We start from the raw sequence: 22,843 nt of genomic DNA on the forward strand, positions 1-22,843 counted from the left end.
CTCTGCGGGTGTAAATGGAAATTTTTTAGAGGCGATGCAACATTTACAGGAGTCGCATGATGATGGTTTTATTAGCATCACGTCCATGTACTGGTTAATGAGGTCAGACATGAGAGAGATTCGTGTGTCAGTGTTTCGTTTACATTTTGTTCGTAAAAATGACAAGCAGTCTGAAATGAATTACATCACGTGGTAACCGACGTGCGTATTACAGGTGGAAGTTATAAAAGGCGTGATAGTTTTTGATTAACGGTGAAATATCCAATTTTGATCATATCACTAAATGCAGCCTGCAATCATATTTTAGGGAAATTCAACCTGCGCTTTTTTCCTATTTATTTTCTTTTTTATATATATCAGACACGCACAATTATGATAAATACACTTTTTTTTATCCGAATGTATAACTGTATATACATATATATAAATATAAATATATAACTGTAATGACGTTTTATCGGTACGTACGTACATTTATAAAGTATTTTGACTCCCCCGTGTTATTTCGTTGAATGGACGTGCCCATGCTGGAACTGACTATTTGATTTTTTTTGTGGGTAAAACCTTTAACGCTATTTAATCTTCATTGCATTGCAAATCCGACGTTATGATACAAAAACAGATTTCGAATCTTGAATATAATCGCACAGGTTTAAATTGCATACATTTTGTTGCGATCCGACTTAGTTTCTAGGTGGGCTACCCCTGCCATTGTTATGGACTCTTCCTGCCACTTCCTTGTTCGAACTTTTGTTTTGGTGAAGGCTTAGGCATAAGTTTAGTGAGACTGCCACTACTCTGATTTAGTTTTCGGGAAATGTTGAAGCCATGACCAACAATAAACGTAGAAGTTGGCTGGGAGAAGGCATAGCTATCACCGTGGGCGCGTCGAGAAAAAGCTTGCTAACGTTGCTTTAAGGCTCCACAAAGAAAGAGATGATGTCCTCGGCTAATATTAGCGAAGACACTCAAATGGAGTTCCCACTGCACTTTTCAGTTTGGGAGAATAATTACAGGAAGCTGGAGCAGCAAATCACACGATCGCAGGTTAGTAAAGCAGCTGTTTTGCCGGAAATGTAACGCATTAATAATTGTTAGCTCAACGATGCTAGGAGTTGCTACGAGGAAATAGTAGGCCGCCTTGTTTGACACATCCGGCTCACTGCCACACGTGCGACGATAAATATATAAATAATTTCACTTTCTGTTTACTGGTTTCCATTTTTTCACTGGTACTATATTAAATTAGTCATCTACATATTAAATACGTGCATTCAAGGGTAACATTGTTAGGTACACCTGCTCAATCAATAATGTCTTTAAAACATGTGAAAGCCCTGCATGTATTAGAAGTTCCCCTCCTACAACACACCTTAATCAAATGATCAGCTCATCAATTGGCTCATATTTTTTTCAATCCACTTATTTAGTGTTTGCACAATTTAACATTTTATATAAAACTTTTCCACATTCATTTTCAATGGGATAGACATTAAACTTTCAGTAAGCATTTCACCCCATTACATACCACTCATCATCATTACCATGGGTTTGTTTTTGCCGTGGTGGAGCAGTTGGGAAAAGTGCATTGTCCAGTGACCAAGGGGTTGTGGGTTTGAATCCCAACTCCCACTGTACGTTGTAAATGCGTCCATTTACACAAGACACAAAATAATATGCATATAAAATGCATTACTTAGTCACATGAATGTGGATTAAACATAAAATCAGCGTTCATCTTCAATGACGGCTTGCAATATTATGCCACATTATTCAATACAATTAAACACCATGTCGGTGATTTTTACAAGTCAGCAATAGTCCTGTGTTTAAAGCAAATGCTCCCTTTCCGCAACATTTCTTAAAACATTTTTCTTTTGGATTTCCTCAGAATGACATTGAGACTGTGGACCCGAGAGGTCGGACCCCTTTGCACCTGGCGGTGTCACTCGGACACATGGAGTCGGTGAGAGTCCTCCTGAGACATGGAGCTCAAGTTACTAAAGAAAATGCCAATAATTGGACAGGTTAGTATTTAACCGCTGCTTCCTGGATGTGCCTCATTGCTGATTTGGCACGTTGTAACTCTTTTTATCTAAATCTGTGTCTTTGTTCCGTGGATCTAGTGCTGCAGGAAGCCGTCAGCACGGGAGATCCAGAGATGGTTCAGTTAGTTCTTCAACGGAGAGACTACCTCAAAGCATCCAGTGCTTTGGAAGGAGTACCCGAGCTTTTGTCAAAGATCCGAGAGGTTTAACTTACTTCTTTTCTTTTTTTTTGCGTTATTTTCAGAAACTAATTATTTGCGTTATTTGTGTCTCTTTCATCCAAAGTCACCAGACTTCTATATGGAAATGAAGTGGGAATTCACCAGCTGGAGTAAGTTCTGTGCGGAAATAGAGCGCGTCTTTTATTTTTCTTTGCGCGTTCAATGTCAGGACTGTAAAAACATTGTTGGGCTGCATTTAAAAATATACACATCGACACAAGCAAAAACGTATCCTGTCATACTGGACCAACTACATTATTTACCTGCTATCTTAAAATGACTCGTAATGTTTTTACTTGCATTTTTTAAATGAATTTATTTGTTTTTTAAACATGTTTCCCTGTTGTGACTGTCGTTTCACAGTCCCTCTCGTGTCCCGGGTTTGCCCAAGCGATGTGTGTCGCATTTGGAAAAGCGGCGCCAGCCTTCGCGTGGATGCCACTCTTCTCGGCTTCGAGAACATGACTTGGATCAGAGGGCGGAGAAGCTACCTTTTCAGAGGAGATGGTGTGTGTCTATAGCAAAATGAAGAGGATGAAATGTAACTAAACAAGACCCTTGGCAGATTTGTGCGCCGAGTTGATGGAGGTGAACCATGATGATCAGGTGGTGGACACGGAGTCTTTCATCATATCGCAAGAGATGGAGGATGTCACACTCGAGTCAATGCAGCCAGCAGAACAGGAAGTGGCCAAAAGGTTGACCACACCAATTGTCAACACCTACTTGGACACCAAGGACATTGCTTTTGAGAGGCAAGGGTCTCATTCTGACAAATTATTTGAGCGGGAGCGTAGTTAAAATGAATCCAACCAGTGTGAAAGTCATGACGTGATTGGCAGCTTTAAAATATGAAGTTTGAGCTTGAAGATTTTGCTTCTCACTAATAATCTTATCAGGTTGTATACGGTGCACTTTTCCCCTTTTATGACAATATTTTTCTTCATTGCTGTCTTTTGATAGGAACAAGTCTGGAATTTGGGGCTGGAGGACAGAAAGAACCGAAGTAGTCAATGGATTTGAAACAAAGGTTCAAATAAATGGCCTTCTATCAATGAAAAACAACTCAAATGTGTGTTATTTCAAAGGATATAATTTCTGTTAATTACACCGTTGTCTTTTGCTTTCTTAGGTTTTCAGTGTGAACAATGTGAATGTAGTCATCAGGACAAGGACGGAACATCTTACAGATGAGGAGAAAGCCAGGATAAAAAGTAGGTGGACGGAAATTTTATTTCTGACTTAACATAAAGGGAATATATTTACTTTTTTATCTAATTGTATGCAATAGAAGTATAAAATTACACAACTACTGTTACTGTAACATCTTGTGAATAACAATGATCCCAACTCGAGGGGGCTTAATAAATGAAAATATCTCACATTGTTGAGACATTGAGCAGGACCTCGGCAGTACTTAGGGGTTGTTAAAAAAAGAAAAAAAGAACAGCATACATTGCAAGAGCAAGATTTTCAAAAACATAATTTTAAAAATACTTTGAAATGCCCTAATCATAGATATGGGAAAACAGCATAGTTTTAAACCTGGATTTAAAAACATTTACCTGTACACATTATTGGCATGTTTTGAATATTTAGTCACATTCATATCATAAAAGATACCATATTATACACAACTGCAGAGGGGGGGCACACGCATACACAAGTGTGTGTTATTCACAAGATTTTACAGTATGTCTTTTTCAGGACTTGTATACATATGGTGAATGTGGATTTCTCTTAAAAGGTGAAAGGAACATCCTGGAGTCTCTGCTTGGCACCGTTGAACAGCACATAAGTGCACAAGGGGTAATGCGTGCATCCTGTGATCAAACACATTCAATACATAACACTCCACAACCAGAACAGGCTAACCCAGGCACATTCCAATGACATCACATCTAAGAGCTTCATCATCATTTAGCAAAAGAAAATGAGAATGGCACTCAGAGAGGAGACTTCTGACAAGGACCAAAAGTGGGAAATAAATGTTTCTCCATTTGTTGGTTAGCAAGCTACTTCCTGCTTCAACGAGTATGACATAAAACAGTACAAAAGGACTGGAAGTGGCATTTAGATGTAGTTTAGTGGCTGAACCAGCAAAAAGTGAAGGGAATGGAGCTTTTTTTTTGTATTTATTTTTTTACCTTTTTCCAGATCAGAATTTAGCACCTTTTTCCTTGGTCCTGGCACCACTTTCATCAAAGTTTCATGTGAGTCTGTTAATTACGTTCATATAATAACGCCAAACTAACTTAGAGATTTATTGCTTTAACAAAGTGTCAATTTTTATAGTTTACAGTAGACCTCTCAGTATGAAGCCTCTCTGAGTGTCTGAGATCATCTTGGCAAAGACTGAATTAGAATACAGTTCGTTGGATCGCAATAGATTCTGCCAGTGAGGTTTTTGTTCCCACAAGCTGATGACATGCGTGCTTGCTGTTCCAGGACCTGACACTTGAATATGCAACTGCCACAAATCCCACAGCCATCACACCAGAGGAGTATTTCAATCCCAATTTCAATTTGGGGAACCGAGACATCGGCCGACCGATTGAGCTGAGCGTGCGAACACAGAAGTTAGCCAACAATCCTCAAGATAGTTCAAAACCTTCTTTTCAACCGTATTCAGCATTCAAGCAGTGTTTTACCTTCTCACACAGGTTTAAAGGTACATTGTGGATGAGCGAAGATCATCCTCTGTCCCTGGTGGAGCAGGTGACCCCCATCATCGACCTCATGGCTCGGACCAGCTCGCATTTTGCACGGCTGCGGGACTTTGTCACGCTGAAATTCCCTCCAGGATTTCCTATCAAAATTGGTGATTGTCTTTGCTTAAAGGATCAGGAAACACACTTTTATGAAACATAAATGATGTCGTGATTTCTTCTGTTTCGCAGAGATTCCTCTATTTCATGTGCTGAACGCCAGGATTACTTTTGGTAACGTGAATAAATGCAGCACTGAAGAGGAAGCCAGCGAAACGCCAGCAGCCACGACGCCATCCTCAGGAGACGACCAAGAGGCCACAGGTAGAAACATCCTCCACTATCCAAATTGTCTTTGCTCCTCAACGGGGGCTTTCGTGTGTATCCAGTACCTCCGGCGTTCCAGGTGTGTCCATCCGTGTTTGCCATACCCGACAACTACCACCGGCGAGGGGGCAGCCGTCACGCTCCTGCGTCCACTAATGACGAGGACTTTTTGCAGTACGCAATCCATCAAAGTCTCCTGGATTCCCACAATCGCCCCGACCAGGTGAGGCCTCACCGCTCATCCCTCGTTTGCTTCCATTTTTTCCTACTCTCTTATCTATTGTATTGGGAATGGTTTGTCACTGCAGGAGGGGACGGGGGATGACACGCACAGCCAATACAATGACGTCATGGTCAACAGCCAGAGTGACAGGTAGCTTTTCACATTCTAGTGTGATCAAGAGAACTTGAACCTATTCAAGATTTCATTGTAGACATTGACTGTAAATTGCTCAATTTTACACTTTGGTGAAGCAAATACAGACGCTCCCCACCTTAGGAACGAGTTACGTTCCGGACGATCGTTCGTAAGGTGAATTTGTTCGTAAGTTGCTTCAGTGCTATATTTTGTATTATAATTTATGTTTAAAGCCTATATAAGTATATTGAAGGTTTATATAAGTATATTTAAGGCTTGTACAAGTAACCTGCATTGGTTTGTACTGAAAAAAACTTAATAAAATGGAGAGAATACGTACAGTACTGTACTGTACTACGTATGTTAGAGAGAGAGAGCGAGACACACACACACAATATGTACATGCACGTAATAAGATAAATAAAATGAAGTTTAACTTACTTTTGGAAGATGTACTCGATGCTTAAGGAGATGATGGAGGAGGAAGAGGAGGATTTTATATCATGAGAGATTCTTCGTCGTCGCTGGAATCGGCTTCAAAAGTTATTTCCTCCTTCATGGGGACCGGCGTTTCTTCCTCCTCCTCCTCGACACGTTGCTCAGCCTCCAATGAGCTCTCACAGCGCCAATCGTCGGTATTAGCGGCGGAAAGAAGCACTACGCGCAATACAAAATCTAACTTACAGCATTTCTTTCCAAACATTTTTCGACATACTGTATGCGCAGAAATGTTCGTATGTACCGTTGTTCGCAACTCGAATGTTCGTAAGTAGGGGAGCGTCTGTACATTTCATCGGTTACATATTGTTAGCCTAATAGAAAAACGGCCTGTGTCATTTTTAACGTTTTCGGAAAACAAGAAAAACACAACCAATTCAACCAACAAGAAGAAAACATACTTGCAAGTACGTTCGAAGAAGTTTGTCAATCAAAAATGTTAATTCCACTTTGGCAGTTCCACACTTCTGTACTAATGCTAACACTGGTCTAGAATGGTCATTCATTTCTGATTTGGATGCAGACTGCTCATCTCACTACTCACAAAAATATTTCAAGCCAGCTGAAAATGTATGTAATTTTTTTACATGACAAATTTCCATTTATTTATTTATTTTTTAAAAACAAATCTACAAAATAAACCTTATGATACAGGTTAATTAGTCTAATAAAGCCTATTTATTTGAAATGCATAACCTATTCTAAAAGTATTCTAAAAGTTAATAGTGTTCTAAAAGTATTCTAAAAGGGAATACAAGTATTCTAAAAGTAATTTAGAATAATTTTAGAATACTTGTATTCCTTTTTTTTTTTAGAATACGTTTAGAGTACTTTTTGAATAACCCTCAGGTTTATGTATTTAGTATTAATAAGGTTTGTGTATTTAGTAATGTATAATTACCCTAAATTGAGAATAACGAGAGTATTTATTTAAAATACATAAAGTATATTGTTTGAATTGCATAATAATCAGGTTACCTCCTATACACGATAAATATACTGTTATGTGAAAAACACTTATGTTTTCCCCCCCATCCCAAACATGTTCATGTTTTTGGGATGAAACTGAATACAGATGTCCCAAAAACGGGAAGAAAAAAAAAATCATAATTAGACTTTATTAATACTAATTACTGAGGATTATGCATTTCGAATAAATAGGCTTTATTAGACTAACAAATATATATCATATATGGTTTATTTGGTAGGATTGTGTTAAAATTATCTATAAGGAAACCAAAAAAATAGTAAATGGAAACTTGTCATGTAAAAGAATTACATCAACCTTAAAGTTAGGCTTGAAATATTTTTCAGTGCGACTCTCTCCATGGCCTCTGTGATTCTAGGAGCATCCCAGAGGGGGTGCTAGTGGACTTTGGCGACACCTCCAGCCCCACGAGCACCTTCTCCACCTCAAGCCACGACTCAGAGCTCCACTTGGCCATGGAGCTTTCTGTGCGTGCGCAAGAGCGAGAGGAGCGGCTGAGGAAGCAGGAGGAAGAGCAACTGGAGCAGATTTTGCAGCTGTCACTCACCGAGAAGTAGAAGGGTGAAGAGGGAATCGGAATCGATCCGAAAGCGGCCGCCTCACCTTATTTTACACTTCCTGTCTTCTATGCAACAGCAGATTTTCCCTTTAATGGCCTGCTCTTGCACAGGCAGAACTTTCCTTATCTTAACTTTTTAAATGGGTGTTTTTTTGCTAAGAGGTTACACGTTATTCTGTGTCTACATGCGGAGTCGCCGTCTTCCAACTTGATCAATGGGCTCTGAGGTGTTGTGGGCTTTTAAGTACTTTTAACAGCAGCCCCATCATATCTTAGTCTTAAGGCAGCTCCCACGAATGTTATCAAAAATGACTACTTCAGGTGACTCCTCATAAGTTGGCACTCCCGCTTATCTCTCTAGCGCCAGAGCACTGTTTATATTCTTGGCATGGCTCTGATTTTAATCCCTGATATAATAGTTTGGGGAATAAAAATATTCCTGCAGGATTAATTTTCCAAGGACCATGAAGGGTTTAACGCTACAAGCCATTTCCATTGAATAACGGAAATCTCAGGGTCAAGTTTTAACAACCCTCTCTTTGTAATTAAGTTTTAAGCTACTGGTAATTCCACATATCTCGCTGCTGTACTGTTCATTTAAAGTACATGCAGGTTCCTTGTACTTTTCAGAAGGCCAAGAAGAAAACGCTGCAAGAGATTACAAATTTCTGCAGCAATTGTTCAATATTCTATTTTGTTTTAAGTGGAATCGAATTTGTATGTTTTTTTTTTTTTGTGTGTGCTGCCTGAGCAAATACCAGCATTAATGCCTTTAATGCAACAGCGGTGTTTGCAGGAGTGCAGTCCCGTGCAAGCACTCTTCATATTCCTAAAGGCAGTCGGCCTTGATTGTTTTTCCTGTAGCCACAAACAACTGCAAACCTCTTGAGTGTGTGCAGGCTCGTTGGCCACATTAGGATTCATTGATTTGTTGTGTTTCAGCATGTGCCAACAGACACTTCGTCTGTTACTTGATGGAAAGTTCAGCTTGTGCCACTCCAAAATTTCCAAGTCCCCCCCCCCCCCCCTATCTGATAGAATGCAAGTTGTACCCACTGTGATGTTGAATAGCCACTGTACTGTAGTTATTTTACATATGACCAACCACTAATTTGAGCGCTCTCTGCAGATTTTACCCTCCGTTGTACATGATGAAAAACGGCTGTTATAACGCTATATTTTGCCAACCTTTAAAAAAAAAAAAAAAAAGGCCAACTTTTGGTTCAGTCAAACGAGATATTTGTAACACCATTTTGAGCTGCAGTTGTTCCTAAAATAAAAGCACTTTATTTCCATAAATATTATGATAGTGACTTCATGCACTTTATAAGAATGCAGACACATTCAATACGCCTTTAGTACACTTAGTTTGTATTGCCTTATTAAAGGGGGTTAAAGTGTTGAAGTAAAATCTTTTTTTAAGTGGAAGTCAATCCAGAAATTTTCTTAATATGTTTAATGTGCCCCCACTAGTCTAAACATGACATTCTGATTAATATTGCATTTGTGAATTTAAGCAGCAAAATCCACCCATTTTTATCCATCTAGGGGCGGCCATTTTGCCCCTTGCTATCGACAAAATAAATAAATGACATCACAGTTGCTCAGTTTCAGAAACCATCTTTGTCACACACTCGCGGGAACAAACAAGCTTTGCGCTGACTACCCCATTATAGCCTTACAATGGTGTGTTACTATAACACTAAATCCCTTTTCACACTGCCTAGCAGCGTGTAGTGTGCCGTCAACAAACCCATTTTGTATGTGGTGAGGAACAGGCACCACAGAATGGAGTGTACTACTATCAAGTCATAATGACTGTTCTAAACAAAAATAATTAATTTTTACAAACTCCCCCTTCAAAACTTTGTGTTTAGAGTTGTACAGTATAGAGCTGCATCGCATACTATTGTATTGGCTATCATTCAATTTTATACATTCTATGAGCAATACTTGACTCGTGTAGCATTGTAAACACCCAAACAAAACATTTATTTACATTGTGAGATCAATAAGGTACACTATACTTCTATCATATAGTCTTCACTCAAAATAAATAACAGATAAACTCAACTCAAGAATGGATTGCACTTCATGTCTACATGCATAATTTGGAAACTGTAAATTGCATGAGGTAGGGATCAAGGTGCCCCTGATAAATAAGCAAGTGGAAGAGCCACTCCAGCCATTGTGAGGCCCAACTCTATCTGGCGGGTGGATTTGATGACCGTTGAGTGGCTCCTTAGGTTGTGTTTGATTGGGAGTCTTTTTGTCTCCGTGACTGGAGTGATGACACGCTCAGCGCCTGGGTAGAGGCTTGTAGACGCACACGGCCATGATGATCATCATCAGCAGCAGGACACCGAGGACGCTCCCCAGCGTGACTACACACAATTAAGAAAATAAGGTTTTCTGATTGTCGCTACGACTAGGCAGCAAAAGGGGCGAAACAAGAAGAGGCGTGGTCAAACCTAGGGAACACTTGGATCTTACTTCTTACCCAAATTTTGCTTCTGTAAAACCACGTAAGGTCTCTCGGCTATTGTAGACTCTTCGTCTTGGCCACCCACCAATACCATTAGTGACATAAATAAAGCCTGGGTGGCAGCTAGCATCACAGCAGTAGAAGAAACGATGGTGATGAGAATGATGTTGATGATGAGGAAGATGACTGAGAGAGAGCGCTTCCGCTATGGGGTCATCATCAGGGTCCTAAAACCGTCGAATTTTTTTTGACTGAATTCAAATAAACTCACTGGATTGGAAGATTAAAATGGTGGAACTATAATGAGATGAGTATTAATTATGCCTACATAAAGATACAGTAGTACACGATATTTTTATGATTTGCAGGTTGCAGCTGTGACGATTTACATTTTTAGAGGACATTTTGCTATATGAATGCAACAAAACAGCCAACATGTGAAGATAGTCTATGACAATTGGTAGTCAAAGTTCCTCCCAAACATCTGCATCAAGGTGGGCATGTGATTTAAAATTTTCTTTACAATACTGTATTATGTTGTATACGTCCCCAAACACGGCATTGTGGTTAATATTGTGTTTGTGGAATATAAATTAAACAGCAAAAGCCACCCCTTTTTATTTATCTCAGGGACGGGGGCCATTTTGACACTTGCTGTCAACTGAAAATTACATCAGTTGCTCAGAGCTCAGGAATCACAGCTCATATTTTTTTCTGAATTTTGTCATGTGACATTCGCAAGCACAATGACTTGCAATCGTAAATATGAACAGGTTTAAAATGTACGATCGTCAGCCTTGACTGTTTTCCAAAAAGATTAGTAAGGAAAACCTCTTTGTCAACTGCGGGCATGTGAAGCCCTTTGGGACTCTTGTGTAATTAATGGCTTTATAAATAAACTTGACTTGACTGAAAAAAATCACTCTTAACACACCCCAACCTACAGGAGTTGTGCAGGATAACCTGTTAGAGACATTTGATAATTGGACCTTTGCTGACTTTGATCAGTAGACTGGGGGATGAATTGTTGCTATGCAGTTTTAAGATATAATCAACCACAAAATCCGATCATTAGTTACTTTTGAAGGATGATGATCAACAAGTCATTGCGATGAATCAAAGAAAAGTTGCCGCAGATCCATATACAAATGCGCAATTGTAGTCAAGGCTGTTTGTTAAAAACATAGAATCAACGTTGGTTCATCATGCAGCTAGCATGTTCACATTTCTTGGAAGATATTAAATCTCACATCTTACTGGAAACCATCATGCAAGTGTGAGGCTTCCATCACGTTTCTCATCTCTGAAATGTCAAAGAGCAATCAAGGATTGATGTAAAGGTCAAGCTCCTTGAGGTTATATCTTTACACAATTACTTTGCATGAATGATGTATACGGCCTTTACCTTCAGAACATGTTTGTGTGCACCATTTCTTAACACACACTGCTCCTAATTTGCAGCATAGATTCGCAAAGAAATGGGAATCAACAGTCACACTGATACCTTTGATGCAATACATGTAGGTAATTATTATATAGGATTGAAGATTCTGAGGTTTTTTAATTATTTCATTTGATTCTGGGTGCTGTAATGTTTTTTAATGATTTTTTTTCTCATTTGCTGTACTTCTGTGGATGCAAACATGCTATCACAGTGCTTACATAAATGACATTTGCTTTTGAGTGAGAGCTTTACTATACTATAATGTACTACAATCTACTACCCTATAATCCCAATAATTATTTATTTATTTATTTTATATAATTTGCAGTAAAGAAAACGTTCAAAAATTATACAATTTACAGTAAACGTTCAAAAAGTAACCATGGATTTATAATTATGGTATATACGGTATATATAACGGTTATAAGCACACGATTTACAGTACATATTCTTTGAGTTTGTGTTCATGGTACATTACAGCACACTACATACAGTATACAAAATAATCACACTACACATATTTATTACCATAGTATCTCCCGATTTCCGTACCTTGTGAAAATGGTGTCTTTGCATCGTCCCTTGAATTGAACAATATTTTGGCAATACCTTCCATTTTTTTCTTTGTCACCAAATCCATTTGATTTATTGCCGATTTGTTACATTTCTCTTCAACTTAGTGTCAAGCTGCAAATTTTTAGGTCGGTAGGGGAGCAGCAGCCTATTAAGAAACATCTCTCTTATGTGTTTCCTGCTTTCTACTTCAATAGTCATTGACACAAAGAAGCTTTGATCAACATCAGCTACGAGCTCAATGGTGGACGTTACAGACTACTTTATGCTCTTGTGTACGTTCCTACCTGTTGTCTTTGAAGTGATGGGCCATGGTTACTTCACCACGAAAAAATGATGTCTAAAAAGGCCTTTATTAGACCGTATTACGTATTTGCATGCGTGTGTGTTTGTTGTTTAGGCGTTAAGTCCTCGGTAGAAACACAGTACTGCGTATCCTGTCTGCCACTGGAGACAAAAAAACGAGTGTGCTTGTTGTTAGTTTTTAAGGTCGGAGGATGTTTTTGTGTATTGTAAATTTGCACGTTGTTTAAAATTGATCTAAAATGATTAGCGCTAGACCGATATATTTTTTTCCCAGGGCTGAATTCCCAATTATTATTAGTCAAGGAGACTAATAGCCGGTATTTTGAGCCGATATTCAATTTCAGTAAAAGGGAATAAATTACATATACAAATTAAAGTTCATAACTTTGTTGGAATGTCTTTAAGCATATGTTTATTAAACAACTTTTCAGATTTGCAAAATGTTTTTATTTTTTTTATTTTAAACTTAGACAATCGTCATCTATGTATTAAAATTCAAACAAAAATTTCAGGGAGCTCCCAGGTTCATTAGTAGCCTATGTCTTAAAAACTAAATGAATATGAATATCATTGCTCCCTATAGTTTTCTACAATAGTTAAATACATTTTTCCAAAATTTAAAAAGAACTGAACTTTCACGTATTTTTGTTTTACTTTAAAACAAAACAAAAATGCAGAGAGTTCTTCAGGTCAGCAGCATCTCTTATAAAGTTAACTGAAAGTCTAAATAAATAGTTTCCTGAGATCAACACATTTTTAGATAGATCTATTATCAGCCATCAGAGAAAAAAATAAATAAATAAAACCGATACGATATTCGTCAAAATGCCAAATATCGGCGCAGATACTCAGTCTATCCCTTAAAATGATGACAACCAACTGTAAATTGTAATTAAGTTTGTCATCTCATAAACATAAAATTATATTGCAATTTATTGTCTTTTTTGGTAGTAATTGAATTCCACTCATACTATTAGATAACAGGAAAAGAAAAGCCCAAACAAATGATATACAGTATATTTCACACTATAATTAATTCAGACATTTACTGAAACAATGTAATCCAATCATCATCACATTACTCACTCGATAAAAAGAAAAGGTTAAAGCGCTTGTATATAAGTAAACACATTTGACTAATATTGAAAAAATAATAATTCGTCTTCAATTATGAACGTGTAAACACTGTGGAGAGGCACGATATCAATGCAACCTTTATCCATTTTGTACATACACAGATATATTTAAGAAGAATTAAGGCAAGAGAACTGAAGATAAGTGAAGAATCAGACAGATCAAAGATCTATTTTTAGATTTTTAAATAGTCGAGTTGCACATCTCCACCTAATTGCTCTTAGGATGAATACACTCCTGCTCAATTGTATCGGTATGTTGACAGTCTCACACTCTATTCTAGTATCATGGAGGTCGGGGGATCCGAACGCAAGGGGAAGATATCAGGCTTGTCTTATTTGTTTCCATTTTCATTCAAAAATGCATTTGGCAGCTGGTATTGAATCATACACATCATGTTTATAGAATGTATTCCAAATGATTACATATAGTAAAGTATCAAGGTCACTGTTTAAAAAAAAAAAAAGGAAACACCACAAACAATGTACCTTCAAACTACTGCCAGAAGCACACCATGTGTTAATGATGTAAAATCACACACAAAACATTATTATACATATATTATATTTAGAAAACAGCATGCATGCTCTTACAGTATTTTCCTTCTCTACTGTATGTCAATGTGAGAAAAATACAAAATACACGCTACAGACTTTTAGAGACCAGAATGCTATGAAACACCAACTTGTGAAAACTTTACAGACATACCTGTGAGCACAAAAACAAGTATTTATTTTTGTAAACAGTCATTTTGTCACAGATAAACCAAGGGTATTTTTCCATCATTCTATGGGACGATGGCCATGTTTAGGCTGTCGGCGTGAATGTCTGGTAAGGTCCTTTCCGGTCTCAGACACACTGCCAGCCTCTGTCAGTTGGGAAGTGATTCCATTCAGAATACAATTTCGACCCAATGCACACATTTTCCCTCCATTCATTTTGTGTATTCACACACCTGTTTGAGAGATCCTGGTGTCCACACCAATTTGTATACCATGTAGATGGGGATCCACATTAAGGATGAAAAGCCAATGAAGTATCCAACTGTGATGCTCCAGTCCGGGTACTGATAGTCAAACAAGGTGAGTAGTGGGGCTTTCAGTAGCGAACTCACCATTATATACTGAAAATAGAGGGGAGGAACGACATTACTATACCTGGTAACACAGAATTCTTTCTATCCTGGGCACAGTTTAAGTTAACCGAATTCTATACAGTATATTGATGTATACGAATGATTCATATTCCAGATGTAATTTTGAAGAAACGCTGAAAGAAACATAATGTATGTCATTCTGAACATTTTTACTGAGAAATACGAATAATTTTAGATTTGAAAAAAAAAAAAAAACTCGAGATATGAGTTCAATTTATTCTGTGAACATGCTCGTAACTCAAACCAATCTCAAATCATCTTCCCCCATTGTAATGAATGCAAATTCAATGTTTTTGTCTCAGCCCCTCAAAATAATTGTAATAAGGAAAATAGCACAATATAATATTTTTACTGTAAAAAATATGGTAATAGATTGAATTTAACAGCTGGTGCTGCTCATCATTAATTCATTGTGGTTCTTATAAAATACAATAATACAGACACAAAGAAAGAAGAGATTTGTATTATTTGTTTTTCACAGAGGAAAAGTCTATTCATTTCAACAATTTGTTTCAAAAAGTGAAACTTGCACGTTACATTAGTTCACCACACACAAAGTGAAATATTTGAAGCCTTTATTTGTTTCAATTTGGATGATTATGGCAGAAAGGCACAAAAACAAAAGTAACAACAATTTTTGAAACAATTGATTAAAATGAATGGACTTTTCATCGATATTCTAATTTTCTGACCGACACCTGTATAAGATTTCAGGCATGTTTAAATGTTCCAAATTTTGAGTCTTCTTACCGCCAGAAAGGCTGGACTGATGGCAACCCAGCACACCTTCCAAAACAGTCCTGGGGCTTTGCCCAGCATGGCTTGAACATCATTGCTGAATCTGTTGATACCTGAAAGCGAGAGATGGAAGACAAAATGCTGACGGTTCTGTAACTTACAGTTGATTCTAATCGTTGCAATCATGTAAAAACTATTAACCAATCAATCAATCTTGTGAGTACCATAGAACCAGGTAACTGCAATGGCCTCAAGGAATCCCACAGCAATGATGGAGCATCCGACCCCAAACTCCTCCAGCAGCTTCACCACATAGGCACCGCCCTGCCATTCAGACAGCGATAAGTCCTTTTTTTTCTCCTCATCAACTTGACAAATGACAGGATGACCAAGTGGTCAAAAGTCAGAAAGCAAAATAAACATACATTGGTAAGAGTACTCAAAGAGCCCAGAAAGCAGACCACCACCAAGCAAAGGACAAATAGTTCACGTCTTTGAGAGAACTGATCAGGGTATTCGTCCAACACGGCCGTGATGATCGCCTCCAGCCCACCAAACTGAAACAAATAGAGAGTAATTGTCCTCACGGCGTCACATTATTTGCACTACAGTATCTATCGCAGCATGTATATTTTTAATATATAGGCCTACAGTATCTTAGATGTGGAATGACCTGTATTTGCCATAAGACTAGATCAGGGGTCTGAAACCTGTGGTGCTGGAGCCACATGTGGCTCCCTGTGGATCGCTAAAAAGATTTTAGTATAATTTTTTAATTTTAATTTTAATTTTAATTTTAATTTAAATTTTAATTTTTTATCAGAGTCCACATTTTTAAGTTATCAGAACAAGAAAGATGAAAGGTAGATAAAAAACTTTTGAAAATTACCTAAAAATGCCTAAAGAGGAAGAGGAAAAGCAGAAAGTTACCATAAAATGTCCATGAAATTGCCCAAAAATGTAGTCAAAAGGCAGTAAAGAAAATGTTCAAAAAGTAACCATAAAATGTGCAAAAACAAAAGAAAAAAGGCAGAAAATAATTATAATAATGTAAATAACTCTAAAATATATTTGGAACAGTTTGGTTCCAAAATATCCCAACTATAGGTCAAAAATGGACCGATCCTCTACTTGGATCTATTTCACCCAACTTTGAGTCAAGAAATGGGTCTTTTAGTGTAAAACTACTCGTAAATATTGGTCAGATCTTTTACTTGGGTCAAAAAATTGGGTCATTTTGTATATAACAACCTAAAAAAGTTGGGTCAAATTGACCCATAAAGTGGATTGGTCCATTTTTGACCCACAATTAGGTTACTTTTAACCCAACTGTTATTAGAGTGTATGTCCAAAAATAAAAAAAGAAATCCTGAAAACTACCAGAAAATGTCCACAAAATTGCCACAAAAGAAAAAAAGAAGTCTGAAAATTGTACTTAAAAAAAATAAATGAATGAAAAGTCAGGAAAGAAAACATTTTAAAAGTACCAATAAAATGTCCAAAAATAAAAGAAAAAATCCTGAAAATTACCATAAAATGTCCACAAAATTGCCCAAAATATCAGAAATTTGACAGAAATGTCTACAATGTATGAAAAATGAAGTCTGAAAAATTATAACAACAACAAAAAATCCAAACAAGGGAAGAGGAAAGAAAAAAATGAATTTCTCTTCCTATTTTTGTGTTGTGGTGCAGCTCTAATTAGCTCTTGAGACTAACACTAACAGTTTCCTTCATCGCAATCTTCAAATGTTATGTGGCTCTAGACAGATTTTCTGTTATTTAGTTGGCCTAAAATGGCTCTTGACAGCAAGGTTGCTGACCCCTGGACTAGATGACTATGCGAAACATTGGGGAGCATTCATTTCCAAGTCATTATTTTGTTATTTGACCTGATTGTACTGAATATGTGAAGACGTACCGTACTGTCCAGGCCCAGAGTGATCATCATCACAAAAAATATGATGGCAAAGAAGGTGGAGCCCATCATGTTGGCGATGGCCTCGGGGTACGTGATGAAGAGTAAACTGGGTCCTGAGTTCATGACAGCACATTATGAGGTCAATGTACAGTAAATATAAATCATTTTTAATATCTTAGCATCACCTTTATCTCTGGCCACATCCTCAACTTTCACTTTCCTCTTTTCCGCCATGTAGCCCAACACTGTGAAGATGACGAAACCTGACACGAAACTGGTCACACAGTTCACCAAACTGGTAACAATGGCATCGCTAAAAAAGCATAAAAGAAAACATATTGTAGCCTATATTTGTATTTTATCAAAAAGAGACAAACAGTAATAAATAAACTGTAAAGATTTGACTGTAGAATTGACAGTAAATAAAAGATAACATATTGTAGCCTATATTTGTATTTTATCCAAAAAAAGACAAACGGTCACAAAAACGATGTAAAGAATTGACTGTAGAATTGACAGTAAATAAATGGCAAAAAGGTTGCCAGCTAATTATTGTTAAATCTCAGTATAGTACTGTAAAATTACAGTACAGTAACTGTAATTTATATAGCCTACAGTAAAACAGTTTTAAAAAATACAGTGAAAACTAACAAAATAACTAAAACTACTAAAATTCTAAAAACATTTTTGTTAAAAAAATTTAATAAAAATGAAAATGCTTTTTTTTTTTAAAGAAAAAAAAGAAAAACGAAAACTAACTAAAACTACATTTTACGTATATAAAACTAAAACTAACTATAATTATAGCAAACATTGCCCTTTGTTTTAGTCTTTGGTAATTCATTTAATACATGTGCCTTTGGAGTTGATTTTAAATGTGATTTTAAGCATATTTATTTAAATATTATCCGGATTAAGGACGTTTTGAAAGTGTGTCACATAGAATTTACATCATCCAGCAGCAGCCAATAGAAAAGCACCTTCCGATGACGTCGCTTCTAGGCGACAATTTTGCTCCAATAGCTCGGCTAGCCTGCTTTTTTTATTTAACTCAGCCAAAATGCAACGCTAAGTAAGAAATGCATTACTTTTCCCATTTTACCACGGTGTTTATTTAATATTACACACGTAATACACCTCTTTTTTAAACGAAAACTAATACTTAAACTAACTAAAATTATTAAAAAAAAAAAGATAACTAAAACTAATAAAAACTAACAGAACCATCCTAAAAAACTAATTAAAACTAACATTTAAAAAAACAAAACTCAAAACACAATAAAAACTAACTAAAATGAACATTCCAAAACTATAAAAACCCTGTTCCACTGTCAATTATTTACGGTGTACCAAGTGAATTCTTAATAAGGATTAATGATGTCACATCTTGAGTCAAAAAAGGCGTCTTAATTTTGACTTGATAATAGCGTCCAGCGTTTTTGACCAACTAACTGCATCAGCAGCACACATCATCTGTCCAATGCACCAAATTTGCAACGTTAAGATGGTGTCTATCCAAAATAGACAAAGCACACTTCATTACAAGGCAGTAAATTTCTGGTAACAAATCCGAAAACAAAAATGGCTCTCCAATCTCCAAAAGTAGCTCCGTGTGATGCAGTTCTACGCCATTGAGATTTTAGACTTGGTGAAACCAGGTCTATCTAGTGGCGCAGGTGGTGTAAATATGTAAATAAGACAACAATGTAGAACCATCTCTCTGAATCGTAGAAATTAAATCATTGAACAAATGATTATCATTATCGTGCTAATCTCAACCCAGTGAGTCAATCTTGCGCTCGACTTGCGACTCACAACTCACTTATGTGAATTGTTCAACGGTGGGCGTCACTTCTTACCGATAGCAATTGTTAGTAAATGGGTTATAGCTGGAGAGTGCCAGAAGCACTCCAAAGCCTGGACCAAGGGAGAAGAAGATCTGAGCAGCAGCATCAACCCACACCTTTAAAACATGTAGACAGGAAACATGAGTAAATTCAACTGTAACAAGATTATTATATTCAACTTGAGTTTCCCAATAACTCATCATTGTTTCCCCAATTAGAACCTATACTGGGGCTGCCTTGTTGCCACCCAGCTGGAGATCTGAAGAGCAGCGTGTTAAAAAGAAGAGGGCAGCGTTGTGAGTCAGAAAAGGGAGGCCTTTGTTAATGGGCAGAAAATCTAAACCAATTATGCATCTTATTATGCCGCTCTGTAGCTTATTTATGCATCTCATTACATCTCATCCATATTCGCCTCCAACCAAAGCGCACACAGATTTTAGCAAGCCGCCTCACTGAGACGGAGGGAGGGAGATAACAGCCTTTTTACTGTCAGCTTCGTAGCTATAAAATCATATTGCTATTATTATTATTACATTGTATTTTGAGGTTGATGGGTAAATCATTTTTAAAAAAATATTTTCATTTTGTAAAATGAGGCGATTTTCATATGCTTTATTGTCAAAAAGTTCCATATCCAATACAGGCATATGCAATGTTCTAAATTAATAGTAATTAGAATGCTCTATAATCTACATCAATGTCATTTAATTAAATAATGGAGTGCCGAAAACCATGTCAACAGAAGTGATGCAGTAAATTCAAACCTTATACCGAAACGATCTGTGAAAAAGGTTAGGATTGCGTAACGACTTTGGATATGTTTACATTTCAGAACATTGGACCACTCACACTGGTCTCCAGCAGCTTCTCCCAATTGGGTTTTAGGTAAAATTCCACTCCTCTCCAAGCCCCTGGCAAAGTTGCACCACGGATCAACAGGATGAAAAGGACAATGTAGGGCAGAGTGGCGGTCACCCATACAACCTGGATGCAAAGGAGATACAGAAAGGAATCCTCATCTGTTCTGCGAGGAAAAAAAGCAGTAACAATGATGTTACCTTTCCAGATGTTTTCACCCCCTTCCATAGACTGAAGTAAACTATGGTGAAAATGAGAAAAAGGCAGAGCATCAGCTGCCAGCGAACACCTCCCACGTTCGCCAGACCTGACGACTTGTGGATCTCAAGGACATTCCTCCTATAGGATTGAACACATCCTGCCCATTAGAACATGTTAAACACGCAAAGATCAGCTCTAAACGAGACACTTTTCAAATCTATGTATCTGACATGCTTTTTTTTTCTCTTTTTAGTCACACTTACATGCACTTACGTGTAAAATTCCTCTGCCGGAGATCGGGAAGAGTTGGTCCAGGTGACGTTGTCGACGCCAAAATAATTGGTGCAGTTGTCGGTGTTCCACACGTTGTCGCAGTTGGTCCATGGCAAGATGGTGGAGAAGGACGAGTAGAAGTAGAAGAGGGCCCAGGCGATGATGGTGTTGTAGTAGAAGGAAACATACAGAGCGATGACGCAAATGGCATATCCTATACCTAAAACACAAGGAAAGCGGTGCCCAATACACACACAAAAAATCATCATTTTTTTTTTGTATTTCTTGCAACACTTTTTTTTATTGGATAACAAGTTGTGTACTGTAGCAAATATGATATATTTTTCCTGCATTTTGCTTACCCTTGAAAATAGGACAGATGTGTTTCCATATGGATATGGCTCCAGTTCTGTGGAACTGTCCCAGAGCCAGCTCCATATAAAAGAGCGGCACCCCACCAAAGATGGCCATCAAGATATAAGGGATAAGGAAAGCTCCTGCACTCTCACACGCACGCACATGCACACAAGCCAAAATGAACATGCACAGTATTGCATTATGGGTAAATCTGTATATTTTTAGTTTTGTAATGTGTCAATGACTGGCAAAGTGAGAATGTTTAAGAAGAGGCTTGAATTTAAATTAAAATGTTTAATTGTGATAGTCTTCGGGGGGTTTTTTATCCTGCTTTTTGTTACCTGTGGATTATACTATTAATTGTATTTACAACTATTAAATCTTGACTCTATTATATCGTAATAATCACAAATATAAAACTGGACTGCTCCTAACTGCTAAACATCCTAATTATATTCATACAATTAAGAATAGCATTTATTTATTTTAGAATTTCAAAATTTTTTTTTAATTTATTGTATTTTAAACAACTTGCTTTATTCTATTTTTTTTACCTCCTGGGCTGATGAAGTGTACTTAGCTTCTTCTTATATCTCTTTTCAGCACCATGGACAGCGTGTGTGTGCACTTTTTTAGCCTGTTTGTAGATTGTTTCCAAAGATTTAAAATTACATGCAAATACGCAACATAAATAAACTAGAAAATAAATCTTACCGCCACCGTTCTGGTAACATATGTAAGGAAACCTCCAAACATTTCCCAAGTCCACAGCAAAGCCCACGACAGACAAGAGAAAGTCCATCTTTTTGCTCCATTTGTCCCTTGAGTCCGTCTGCGTGATGATCGGCACCGGGCCCGCAATGTTGGACGTGTATCCGGGGTTCGGGGAGCCGTGGTGGATCAGACTACCGGCCATGACCGCTGAGATCTGTTGGGCCACCGGACTGCGAAAAGTCACCCAGAGGAGCAGCTCCATGAGGGGAGGGGCGGGGTTTGGGGGTAGGGGGGGGTGACAGGGAGCTGTGGGCGGAGCCTGGAGATACACCTGGTTTCCGGTATGGGACACATCAGAGAGGATTTTTGACACTAAAATGACAATAAAAGGAGATTGTCATAACCTTGTGCTGAAGTTCGGATTGATGAAAGTCACATTTGAATTTTAAGTTTTAAAGTTGTTTTATGAGAATGAGAGCATTGAATCAGAATATTTACACCTACCATGCCACCATATTATGACCGTCTATTAATTACAATGACATCCAAAAACAAGTGCTGCTTTGAATGCACAATATTTCCACAAAGTGTCTTTATTGGACTCTGAGCAGAATTTCACCAGCTGCTTGACTACTTCTAAATAAAGTGTTGAGGTGCTGCCTCTTTCATTTCTTTAATGTATATATATATATATTTTTTTTTTTTGTAATCCATATACTTTTTGGGGCTCAAGTTTACTTGTACCTCAGGCCAGCTCTGTACACAAAGGTGTGTAGTAGCTATCTATCTATCTATCTATATATATATATATATATATATATTATGATTTTTTTAAATTTTATTTCTCCAGCTCTTCTGGGGGAGAATGATTATATCTATTCTCATTTTAGACATGTCCTCCTATGCAAGTATAGTGAGAGGTACAGTCTAAATAACCGCAGGGGTGGAATAGACTAAGTTTTGGTATTTTTGCAGACACGGCCTGGCACATTTAAAAATAAAAATAAAGTAATTTGTGCCATTGAAGGCATGAACACAGTTGACTTGATTCCCAGCCAATTGAAGAGGATCCTCTCATTCCCTTTAAGTGCGACAGAAATCAAATCCATCGCTTTTAGCAGCAAGCGTA

The 22,843-nt window shown here is 37.4% G+C and overlaps 2 protein-coding genes and 2 long non-coding RNA genes across 5 annotated transcripts; 2 read left to right on the forward strand and 2 right to left on the reverse strand.

Moving 5' to 3' along the window:
• Positions 1–93: 93 nt before the first annotated feature.
• On the forward strand, positions 94–9,006 carry ankrd13a (ankyrin repeat domain 13A). Of its 2 annotated transcripts, none has more exons than XM_077562065.1 (15): positions 94–1,047; positions 1,892–2,027; positions 2,127–2,251; positions 2,334–2,379; positions 2,633–2,776; positions 2,835–3,024; positions 3,233–3,299; positions 3,402–3,483; positions 4,017–4,078; positions 4,718–4,848; positions 4,933–5,090; positions 5,170–5,301; positions 5,367–5,527; positions 5,613–5,677; positions 7,475–7,685. In XM_077562065.1, the coding sequence occupies exons 1-15, from the start codon at positions 937–939 to the stop codon at positions 7,527–7,529; spliced, it is 1,665 nt and encodes a 554-aa protein (XP_077418191.1). In that variant the 5' UTR covers positions 94–936; the 3' UTR covers positions 7,530–7,685. The 2 variants fall into 2 exon arrangements, with proteins under 2 accessions (XP_077418191.1, XP_077418190.1); XM_077562064.1 differs by having other exon boundaries at positions 99–1,047; positions 7,507–9,006.
• A 305-nt stretch (positions 9,007–9,311) lies between these two features.
• Positions 9,312–12,212, reverse strand: LOC144048721 (uncharacterized). Its single transcript, XR_013293409.1, has 3 exons — positions 12,189–12,212; positions 10,208–10,397; positions 9,312–10,091 (listed from the first exon to the last, which is right to left on the reverse strand). It is a non-coding gene; the product is annotated as an uncharacterized LOC144048721 (long non-coding RNA).
• Positions 12,213–13,712: 1,500 nt separating this feature from the next.
• On the reverse strand, positions 13,713–21,934 carry slc6a4b (solute carrier family 6 member 4b). Its single transcript, XM_077561481.1, has 13 exons — positions 21,715–21,934; positions 21,006–21,140; positions 20,644–20,863; positions 20,370–20,508; positions 20,161–20,295; positions 19,324–19,427; positions 17,650–17,777; positions 17,465–17,577; positions 15,969–16,100; positions 15,768–15,867; positions 15,556–15,656; positions 14,605–14,772; positions 13,713–14,517 (listed from the first exon to the last, which is right to left on the reverse strand). Exons 1-13 carry the CDS (start codon positions 21,914–21,916, stop codon positions 14,437–14,439), a joined length of 1,758 nt encoding a protein of 585 aa, XP_077417607.1. The 5' UTR covers positions 21,917–21,934; the 3' UTR covers positions 13,713–14,436.
• Positions 16,891–21,259, forward strand: LOC144048964 (uncharacterized). The gene is made up of 3 exons (XR_013293460.1): positions 16,891–17,603; positions 17,703–17,762; positions 20,624–21,259. It is a non-coding gene; the product is annotated as an uncharacterized LOC144048964 (long non-coding RNA).
• Positions 21,935–22,843: the final 909 nt, after the last annotated feature.

The sequence above is a fragment of the Vanacampus margaritifer genome, chromosome 3 (genome assembly GCF_051991255.1).
Source record: "Vanacampus margaritifer isolate UIUO_Vmar chromosome 3, RoL_Vmar_1.0, whole genome shotgun sequence".
Taxonomy (NCBI): Eukaryota; Metazoa; Chordata; class Actinopteri; order Syngnathiformes; family Syngnathidae; genus Vanacampus; species Vanacampus margaritifer.